The 11,919-nt window shown below is 28.5% G+C and overlaps 1 protein-coding gene across 1 annotated transcript; it reads left to right on the top strand.

The window, feature by feature from the left end:
* Positions 1-1,803: 1,803 nt before the first annotated feature.
* On the top strand, positions 1,804-5,047 carry LOC124946015 (50S ribosomal protein L6, chloroplastic-like). Its single transcript, XM_047486563.1, has 3 exons — positions 1,804-1,965; positions 2,598-2,906; positions 4,599-5,047. Exons 1-3 carry the CDS (start codon positions 1,928-1,930, stop codon positions 4,933-4,935), a joined length of 684 nt encoding a protein of 227 aa, XP_047342519.1. The 5' UTR covers positions 1,804-1,927; the 3' UTR covers positions 4,936-5,047.
* The last annotated feature ends 6,872 nt before the right edge of the window (positions 5,048-11,919 follow it).

Below are 11,919 nucleotides of genomic sequence, written 5' to 3'. Positions count from 1 at the left end.
GAATGAGATTGCAATGCAAGAGAGCCTCCCTCGAGAAAGACTCATTTTGATCCTCGCTAGCAATACAAACCTTGTAATGAACGAAGACGATGTATCCCTTGCCCGTTATGGAGTTATTAAGGAGACTCATTTCTACCTCTTCTTTTATCCACTTAACGACAATCATTTATTTGAGGATGACACCTAAACAAGATCAATATTATATTGTCATTTTAGGTCTTTGTAGAGTTTGTACTGATGATTTAGTTTTTACTAGAATTTTGAGTTGAAGAATTGAATAAGACTGGAATACTGTTATGTTTCAATTAATTTGTTGTTTGAATTAGACATGATAATGATTAGTTTGTTGTGGATCATTAGACTCTATTTATTTACCGTCCAAATTAGCGTTGAGACGGTTTTAAAGTACTCTTTTTTCCAATCTATTTTGTATGTATCATAACAAATTAACAATTTACAATTATTACATTTTACTTCATTATGATAACTTCACTAAAATAAAATCTAAGACCTAATAAATTTATTTTGGATGAGAAACTTGTAGGTTCCTTTTTATGTAAGTTTTTTAAAAGATTTTATTCACTTTTATAGAATTTTTTTCTTTATTACATTCTTATAATTAAATTACTTATTTCAATAATTAAAATACTCAAATATTCATATTCTTTTTATTAAATTTCAAATAAATAAAATATTTTTAGTAATAAATAAATTAAAATCAACGACTTACATTTTTTTTTATCAAACATATTTTTGTTTGAACAAAACATAAATGAAAAACCTTAAATAACCAAAAGATCAAACAAGCTCTTCAATGTGAAATGAAATAAAAATTTGATTTTACAAATAAAATGTTGATTGAGTGAAAAAAAAAATTAATTGGATTTTTGTAAGATTACTAAATATTAATATTCGATTTTCACATTAAACGTCTTAAATAAGAGTCAATTTAATAAGTATCCTATTAACTTAAAAAAATAATCTAAATATTTAGCTATTTTATTATTATAATGACCCAATTGCTATTTGGACTCAAACTTGAGATGTTTTTATCAACTCAAATTTTGAATTGTATTATAAGGAATTTCAATAATTACAATTTTAGTCCTGTAAAGTTTTTTCACGAACGAATCAACATAGTATCACAAAATAATCCATCTTTTTTCGATTTGTTCTTACTTTAACATAATATTTTTTTTCTGAATTATTTTATCATATTTGTAAAATAAAATAACAATTTTCTTATTATTTTTTTTATTTTTCTAATTATTTTCATACATTACATAATTTTTTAAATAATTCAAACTCTATTAAGTAGTTTTGAATTCGTATATCTCAAAACAATACTCAATTTATAATATAAATACGTCCAAATTAGTAAGTCGCACACAAAATTATGTCGTTATGAAATTATTTGAAAAAAATTATCTTTATTTAAATTTTCTTATATTACATTTATTTTTAGTCACCCAAACTAACTTGGACAAATTATAATGCGTAAATTCTCTAAGGAATACTAAATTTAAAAAAAAATACATTTAAAATATTTCTATATATTTTTTAATTTAAAAAACGTGACAAATTAATTAAAAAATTAAAAATAATACATTAAAATTATATAAAAGGTTTTATACCTTTAAAGAAAACCCTAAACTTGCTAAATTTTGATAGTTCAAACCTTATGTATACAATTAAAAGTTAGAACCTCTTTTAGTGAAAACAACTAAAATTCGAGGCTATATCTTATTTTAATTGACCATATAGTAGCAAAGAAACAATTTAGGGTAATTGTGTCATTACAGGATGAAGTGGATAACGGTTGGACTTGGCCTATCTACCATAGCTTAAAGCAAGTAAGCTTCGCCTTTCTTTATCACTCCTGTTCGTTCTGGTCGACCCATCGCCGCATGCGGCTGAGCTCATTTCCATGGCTTCTACGGTCGCTTCATCCTTTCAATCTGCTTCGTAAGACTTAAAACCTATTACTCTTCATTCCTGCAACATTTCTTTACTTTTGCTAATTCGACATTGCATATCAATTGGGTATTTTCTTTTTTCAACAAAACCTGCTCTTTTCATGGCGGCGTGAGCCAAGAAACCAGAAGGAAACTGCTCAATTTTGGGTTTATTCTTTTGGATTGATTTGCTACTTTACTCAAGATTCAACTTTGAACAATAGAGCATTCTTGTACTTTCTTCCAATTTTCTTCATTGCTTCTAATCGCTTCCTTTCATATTTCATAAATGCAGGCTGCAAACATACATGTATTTAGTCTTGAAAAGAATTTTTTTCCCTTAGTTCACATAATCATCCATTACTTAATATTGATTCTTTAGGAGCATCATTAATCTCTCTACATTTATTCAGCTTGATTCAGATTTCAACAGTATAAGGGCATTTGAAAAGGAGGTGTTTGAGAGTTTTCCAAGGAATGTTATCTATAAGGAGGGAATTCGTTTTGACATGTTGATATATGTGAACACTTTATGAAACATAAAACTTCTAAACAGCGTTAATTTGTTTCCAATTTCTTGGTTCCTTTCTCTGCCAATTGCTTTCTGCTGAATGTGTGATACTAACAACTGCTTATTACCAGAAACTTGAGATCTACCTTTTGGAGTGAGAGGAGTAGAATCTGCATTACTCCACCTGCTGCAACTCGTGTTGGTTTTACAAAGAAGACTATTGAATGTAAGGAATCGAGAATTGGGAAGCAACCAATTGGTATCCCATCCAATGTGACAATTGCATTGGAAGGTCAGGATTTGAATGTAAAAGGGCCTCTTGGCCAGCTTTCTATCACTTATCCTCGAGAAGTTAAGGTTGAAAAAGAGGAATCAGGGGAGCTTAGAGTCAGAAAGGCATTGGATACCAGAAGGGCTAACCAAATGCATGGCCTGTTCAGGTAACTGATCACTTATACCTTATTTATAATTGATTTTTGTTATATTCATTGATATACACTTCATATCTTAGCAAGAAATATACAGTTTCCACACGTTTCCAAAAAAATGTGGATATTACAGATGCAGTGCAGACTGCAGTGTAGTGTACATATCTTACTATAAAAGGAAACACAGCTTGAATTGATTTGAGAAACAATTTTCCTTTTGATCAATGAGGTCAACCCATCACTAAACAACTAAATTTTAATTTTGATTAAAGAAATTATGCATGTCCTTTATTGCTCTATTGAAAACTTCAGGGATTATTTCATGAAGGGTTATTTGGATTTCATCCAAAATAACCCCTTATCCCATCATTGATTGCTTAACCATTCAAATCATCAAGTAAATACCTCTACTTTATTTAATATTTTTATAATATTTTAAAATAATAAATACAAATGATGTTTTAGCCATTTAACCTAAATAATCCACTTTTTCATTAGACAGGGTTTTCTTTTTCAAATACTCGAATTATTTCAAAAAAAAAAATCTTATATCTCTTTACTGAGATCTTTCTATTTGTCACAAAACAACTACTTGACTAAACCTTATACACATGCTTTTTAACATAAGAAAACTCATAACATAATCTGCATAAAGTAAAGTGTTATTTTCCAAAAGCTTAGATCCTAGAACAAACTTCTTTATGTATTGTAAATAATGGCGATGTGCTTTTAACTCAATCTCATGTTGCAGCTCTTGAGAATCTGAGAAAAGCTGAAAATAGCTAAATACATAATGTAGTTTTGTTCAATCAAACTAACGTTATCTCTCAGTTAAATTGGATGAAACATCTTCTCACTATCTAACCCCACTCCTTGCAAAGTAATCAAGTGGGAGACTTATCTTGATTCCTCCCTGTAAATGACAACAGTAAATGTCAACTTTCCAAACTTCATCGTCGTTTCATTTCATTCTACTTAAGGCATTGTTGATGTGGGTTGTTTAGCAGTAATTTTAAATAACCCACTATCCAATCAATAATATATACCCATCTTCAAATCATTAACCAACTTATTAAAATATTCTGTATTTTTTGTAAAACAAAATTATTCTCATTATCTATTTTTACTCCTAATGTCTGTTGAACCAAATAACTTAATTTTCAATAACCTACTTGAAACAAGTTTTTTTAAGATAATCACTTGTTTATTCAAATAATCCTAGATCAAACAAGGACAAGACTCTCTCGTTTCAGATTGCATCGATTGCAGTCTTCTAAACTTACCCCAGTTCTATGTTTTCTGTTTAGTTTATATACAAAGCAATTTCAGAAGGCCTACTTTTTGTTATTGTTGTTATTGACTTTTGATGTTAACTTTTGGAAATAAGTTCATTTTGCAAGAAATGGCTCAAATTACTTCCCGTTGTCATTGTTTTGTTCACACCATTATTGCATTGATATGGTTTTTGAAAGAAAATATTGAAGTAAAAATTTAGATGATTTAAAAACTTTAACAGAATTAACAAAAAAAAAAGTCTGTAATTTGAGCTGTTTTTAAAAGTTTAGGAAGCAAAATAAACTTCTATCCAATTATGGTTATAGTACAAACTTTATGATGCTGGGATCTTTTTGCTTGACCATTAGCATGATTAAAATGAAACATCATTGTTCTTGGACCATGATGATGGTACTGTTATTTTGTCAGAACGCTGACGGACAACATGATTGTGGGTGTGTCGAAAGGATTTGAGAAACGGCTCCAACTAATAGGTGTAGGGTACCGTGCATTTTTGGAAGGAAACGACTTGGTTTTGAATCTTGGGTTTTCTCATCCAGTGAGAATGACAATCCCAGAAGGTCTGCAGGTGAAGGTGGAGGAGAACACGAGAATAGCGGTGAGTGGATATGATAAGAGTCGAATTGGCGAATTCGCAGCTTCCATAAGGAAATGGAGGCCGCCGGAGCCCTACAAGGGTAAGGGAGTTAAGTATGCCGACGAAATCGTTAGGAGAAAGGAGGGTAAGGCTGGTAAAAAGAAGTGATGATCATCTTTCTTTTTGTTGTTTACATTTTGTGTTAACTATTATCCATTTTGTAAAATTGCTGACACTTTGCTATTTTTATTAATGTAATTTGCTTATCAATTTGCTTGTCCTTTCAGAGGTTAAATAATTTTCTTAAATATCTTTTGAACTTTCTTAAAATATCTTTTTGGAAAGAGTCTTTACAAAGAAGCTGATATTGAAAAAAAAAAGGGATTTTTCTTTCCGGATTCACTCGAAGTAGTTACAGGTTGATCGAGTGAAAAAACTCGTTACTAGAGGTTGATTGATGTTATTTCAATTTGAAAGATTATAGTTAATACTTTGTTGGTTGATGATCTTGTGTTAAAAGACATTTTAAATTGTCATTTCCTTCTCATCAGTTTAATTAATAATGCTTTGTTGATTGACTATTTTATGTTCAATATCTTTTAATTTGTCAATGATATAATCAACATATTTACAGGTAGAAAAGGTAAAGTTTAAATTCTTTGTAATGTTTGAATGTGTGAGAATAAATTTTGATATGTTTGGGTTGGATCTCTTGTTTTGATATCAAGAGTGAGATTGTATTAGACATTTAATAGGTTTTCCAATATGAATTTGTTGATTATAAGAATTTATTTTACGTGTTTATTTATATATATATATATATATATAGTTCAGTTTGGTTAGTTTATTAATCAACCGAAATATTAATGTCGGTTTATTAAATGAAATATTGATGTCGGTTTGATTGATTCAATAGGAAATGTTAGAAGATCTGTTTGGTCGGACAAATTTGTTAAAATATATTAAATATTATATATATATATATTATTTTTTTTAATTAAAGAGAACAAGAATGTGACATCACAATTATGCTTTAATAAAAAATGATTAAATATATCATGCTTTTTGTATATATACCATGCATATTTTCATGGATATGCATATTTTCATGGATATGAACTAATATAAATATTATGAATAAGATCCGATAATATAATTCAATAATCACCGGTATAATTTTCAAAACATAAATACATTATATTATAGTTTTTATTATTACACGTCACATTAAAAATAGTCACTAGTATTAAAATTAAATTTGTCTATCACTAATAATAGTTAATATTTTTGATAGTCTATTATAAATTTTTTAAGTTAATAATATTTTCTCACTATTATTAATTTAAATGTGTTTTATGATTTAATAGTTATAATACATTGTTTCATCATTGTCGGTTTAATGTTCGAATTTTGTTTCCGTCTTATTTAAATATTACATTTTAAATATATAGTCAGCTTAGCAGCTTTAGTGGCGCCGTTGAATCGACCATAATTCGGTTTGACTGATTTGATTTGATATTGGATTGGATTCAATTGAATCGTTTACTTGGACCTTAATATATATTTGTCAATATATATGTTTGATAATTCAGACAAATGATTGAAATGTTTATATTTTTTTCTTAAAAGATGGGCATATATTATTTATTTGTTTAACTTTTTGTTTTATTTCCTTATTATTTTTTTTTTATTGTTTTCTCAATGTCAAATATATAAAGTTATATATATATATATATATATATATATATATATATATATATATATATATATATATATATATATATATATATATATATATATATATATATATATATATATATATATATATATATATATTTTTCCTTCCCATTTAATAAAACACAACAACAAAATGGAGCAATAACATAAATAGGGTACACTAGAAACTCTAATTATTACAAAATAGGATAAATTAGAAACTCTAACCTTCCAACCAAGCTTTGCAGATGAATGAACGACCTAGTTATTAGAGTCGATACCGTGTCGTTCGTGCCGATTGTGTCGATCGTGCAGATTGTGCGCACGTAAGCACGTTCTTAATTTAACTAGTGGCTCTGACTCTCTGAGTGACTGATTTTGGCCCAAAGTTACCATGAAGCACATTGGAAAATTTGAACACTGTGTGGGTTGGCCTAGTGGGGGGTTGAACGTGAAATGGGTTAGAGGATGTTAGGTGATTAAATCCTGACCTCGACAATTTTAACTCACTTTTTTATGTCTTTTATTTTTTAAATTTTAGCGTGTCAATTTCATGAATATGTTGAATTGGTTTAACTGCATGCCACTTAAATTAAATGCGGCCAATGGAGTTTCTAGACTCCCATATAAGTGTATCTCTATCTAACTTGGAGCTCCATCTTCACCATGACTCCATGATCAATCTCACATCGTTTCCACGGACAAAGAACGGCCGTAGCTTCTGCCTGCCAGGAAGGAGCTCAAAACTCTAACAACGAATGAAAAGAATTTGGTTTGATCCAATTGTTAGCCTCTAATGTGAATTATTGACACTTATTTGTTTTAGATTAGGTCTTATATCAATTGGATAAGAATTTTCCTCATAAAGAACTTCAATATTAAAAAAAGATGGATTCAAATCAAAACTATTTTATGTCAGTAAGTTTCTTACAAAAAATATCTTACGTTTGCAATTTTCTAGATTCTATTTTAAACAATCTTTAGTCTATATCTTAATAATTGACAAAAGTGTCATTAAAGAAATTGCTCATTGAACAATTACTCTAGAGCAACGTTTATAAAATATTGTAATGATCCTAGCCCAAAATCGTTTCTTTATCGGTGAATCCTACCTAATTTTATGATCAGCTAATATTATACAAAACTCAAACAAGCAATTATGGACCACTACACAACAACTAAATGAAGTTATATAAATGTAACCGAAAAACTTATTCGAATTATAAATTGAAGTCAAGATGATACATAGACCTTACAAATCCCTTAGGATTATCTCAAAGGTGTAGTAGAATGATGTTAGAAATAACAAGAGAGGTTGAAGAAGTCTTGGTCGGTCGAAAGAACTCTGGTGAAGGTAGTTGTTGTGTTTGAAGGTGACAGTTATCTCCTGGAGTTTTCTCACTCTTCAAGTGCACTTATAAGTAGGTAGTTATTAGGGATCCACTAGATGGGTATTAGTAACTAGAGTTATGAGAAGGAAATGGTTTATAATAAGTTAAAAGGATGTACACACTTTTTATTATGGTCCCCGGGTTTTATTCTGTTTTTGAATCTTCCGTTTTTGGTGAGTCTTATTAGCTATTTTCCATTAGAATGCCCCGTTTTTTAGGGTGGTTTATACAATCCGAAAAATTGGTCGGTCTCATTCCTTACTTATACTTTTGTGTCCTTCACCCACGGAGGGAATGCAATAAAAAATTTCGATTTCGATGGTAGACACGGCCTCAGGTACGCATTTTAGAAAGAAAAAAAAATTCGCAAAAGTTTTGTTATAGAATTCATTGAATTACTTTCCTCTCGAATCTCATACAAAGTTGACAGGAAGACTATCCCTTTTGGAAGTTACCTTGGCTAAGAGATGAGGAACCAAAATAGAGTTCTAACATAGACCTTTCTCATTTGGCTTGTACATGGTTTAGATTAGTGTGTATTGAGACGTGATAAGCTAATTGACTTTGAGAGTCGACACGTTAATTTACTTAAAAAATAAATTAAAGAAAAGAAAATCAGAAATTTATTTTTAAGGGTTTTGTGTTTTGTTATGCATTAAGAAAGAGTCTACGACGTTGTGTTCTATGTGCATGTCTTGATGGACAATCTTTACTCGAACGTAGTTGGCCATTGTTTGTTTAGAGGATTATTACACATGTGTTCTAAGTTCACAACTCTTTTGCTATTGTGATTATCCTAACATGCATATAATACAAGGGTCTAACTCTATTTCTTGCTCAAAGATGACTTTATTGTCCATTAATTTAGACATGGTTGAGATAATAGAGCCACGAATGCTTCTTGGTCACAAGAAAATACAAATGTGAAGTGAAAAATTTACATGTTGCTTGCTTAGAATTCACATTGTGGATCCTTATATGAAAGGAGTCTGGAGTCCACAAGGACATGAAATTTTGCATTGAGAATTTTAAAGTGCTTGAGCCCCATTTATGACATTGTAAAAGTCAAACATTTTTCAAATATGTTTTGAAAAATTCTGAATATTTTTAAGCATGTCAAGAATAAAGAAAAGAACAACACTGCGAAAATTCGGAACACATTGTACTCGAGTTTAAAACTTTTAGGCCATATTTTGTATAAGGTATAAGACGGTTAGTATAGGATAATTGTATATACAATAAATTATTATGTTTGATTGTTTAGTTAATACTTATATGTACAATAAAATTTAGGTATAAATTATACCTTGAATGGGGTAAATATAATACATATTCTAACATAGAAGGATGTATAAACTTTTATAAAATTTAATATTCCTCATTTACTCTTTGATTTTATAAAATTATTAAAATTATAATTTCTTCATTATATTTTCAAATAAAATAATAATAATAATAAATTATAACTATTTTATATATATATATATATATATATATATATATATATATATTTAACTGGGTTTAATTTTATAATTTAAATAATAATAAATACTTAATTATTTATTTTTATTTGATTTTTAAATTTATATATATATTAATTTTATCTCTATAAACAAAAATTATATTATAAAAAATTTAAATGTGACAATTTTATATCTGATTAAATATAATAATTATTTAAAAAAACAAATAATGTTAATAAATAATAGTTATATATATATAATTAATTTATAAAATAAAATTTTGTTACATTATTAATAAATAATATTTATAATTAATTATATAAATTAGTGATATTATTATTATTAATTAATACAACTTATATACATAAATTATTTCTAAAATTAATTTATAATTATACCCTTTTAATTTAAAATATGATTTTATTAAAATTATTATTATTAATTAATATATAAGTAAGTTTTATTTATATAATTATATAAATTAAATTATGAGGAATTATACATAAAATAATATAATTATATAATATTATTATTTATTTTAAAAATACATTAATATGATAATTATATATTATTTTTTATTAATTTTAATATAATTAATAATACAAACTACATTTAAAATAAATATTAAGATAATAATTTATATAAATATAAGGACAAAATGATCTTTTATATTTTTTACTATTTTCTTATACCACCAACCAAACACAAAATAATAAAATATATATAATTTATAAATATTTTATATTCCTAACCAAACACTAATAACTTATATAATTTATATATCCTAATGTATCCTTACAATTTATACCCCATACAACTTATACTTATATAACTAGTAGTACCGCATACCAAACACTACCTTAGAGTTATAGAACTCTAGATATGACTTACACCTTTAAAAAAAAAGATAACAACACTACAAAAAAAAGAGTGTTTTTTTCAATCGGGCTTCACAAATTTTGAAAGTCTTTGTGGACGTCAAAAATATTTTTGTAGAACTATTGTAAAAGTTTCATATTTTTTGGACTTGTAGAATTTGAGATATTAATTTTTAAATATATGTCGTTTTCCAAACATGCCCTAAAAATTATGGAAAACTAATTTTATTGTAGAAAATAATATTTTGACCATTCTTTATTTTTTGTGATTTTTCTAAAATGATTTAGAGGCTCCAAACCATAAAAAGAGATTGTTTAGTATAAAAAGAAAATCAAACAAGTCTTAAGTAATTTTTACAATTTTTCAATTGAGACTTCAAGGCCAAAATTGGACATTTATAAAGCTTAGGGATTGATTTAAACGTGAATATATAGTCCAAGGGCTCAAGTAATTTCGAATTATTTAAAATAATCCAAAATTGGAAGTTTATGGTCAAAATTGGAGGTTAAAAGAGTTTATAGGCCAATTTGGACTTGAACTGAAAGACCGTGGACTAAATAATTCCAATTTATTTAAAATAATTCAAAATTATAAGTTTATGATGGATTTTAAAGAAATTTCAAGATGGAAGGCTGATTTGAACATGAAGGAGAAGTTGGGGGTTTGAGAAATGAGAAACATAAAAGGTTTCAATGTTCTTCGTCATCCTCCCATGAGTTCTCTTCCTTGATTCCCGAAGTTTTGGCTCGTGCAGAAGGATTCGCCTGAAAACTGTTTGTTTGAGGCGTCCTCGGGAGCTCCTCTTCTTCGTCACGACGTGGTCATCTATTAGTAGTTGGCATCCGAATCCAAAAACAGAGGTGTGCTCTGTTTTCTAATCGGAAATGCGTCTTTGAAGAAAACTTTGTTTATGCTACGTATTCGACTCGAGTTTGGACTAACCATCTTTGTGAACTTCCTTATTGTATGAGGCTTCATCTCACATTGCATATGATTGTCATAATCAATTGAGGTGTTGGATGTCATATTATGCAAATCTGCCATCTTAGAGGAGATTTTGTTCGGAAATCTCTTACGTCATTGTGTCGGTTAAAGAGGGCTTAACTTTGTCTTCCTCGCGATGATAGGTCCTTGTCTTCATCTTTGTCTATGTTTCTGAGCGCGGATGAAGCACAAATGGAGTTCACAAACTTGTTTGTTAGGATCGGTGTCGACTATAGAGATGGGGTCTGACTATAGTTGGCAACTTATGACTATCACTTTGAGGTTAATCCTGTAAGGGATTAAGATCTGATTCTATTCTTCACAAATCTTCACAAGCTCTCTTTGTTAGGATCGGGATCGACGATAGAGACGGGGTCGCATAAAGTTGAACATTTACACACACTTCATTTGATAATAACTCTGTTAGAAGTTAATATCAGTTTCTACTCCATGCAAGTCGTCACAAACTCTTGAACGAAGTTCAAGTATGGAAAAGTTTGTTTCGGCTTGAAGCAACACAACGAGATTAAAATGATGCGAAAGAGAAAAACACAGTACACGAGAAAGATGTTTATGGCTATTCGGAGTAAAAGCTCCTACGTCACCCCTTCTTCTCGACCTCGAGAAAGATATTCACTAGAAGATTTAGTTAGATACAACACTTGTACAAAAACCCAATCGAACAATCAAGACTTAGTTACTGCCTATTTTCAAACTCC

The sequence above is a fragment of the Impatiens glandulifera genome, chromosome 7, assembly GCF_907164915.1.
Source record: "Impatiens glandulifera chromosome 7, dImpGla2.1, whole genome shotgun sequence".
NCBI lineage: Eukaryota > Viridiplantae > Streptophyta > Magnoliopsida > Ericales > Balsaminaceae > Impatiens > Impatiens glandulifera.
Note: the sequence above shows the minus strand (reverse complement) of the source record. Positions and strands in the feature narration are given on the sequence as shown.

What these genes read in the sequence shown, in the direction of transcription:
- LOC124946015 (XM_047486563.1), top strand. Translation starts at nt 1,928, where the DNA reads ATGGCTTCTACGGTCGCTTCATCCTTTCAATCTGCTTC. An exon ending in TCATCCTTTCAATCTGCTTC is followed by an intron (nt 1,966 to 2,597) that starts GTAAGACTTAAA and finishes GCTTATTACCAG; the next exon opens with AAACTTGAGATCTACCTTTT. An exon ending in CAAATGCATGGCCTGTTCAG is followed by an intron (nt 2,907 to 4,598) that starts GTAACTGATCAC and finishes TTATTTTGTCAG; the next exon opens with AACGCTGACGGACAACATGA.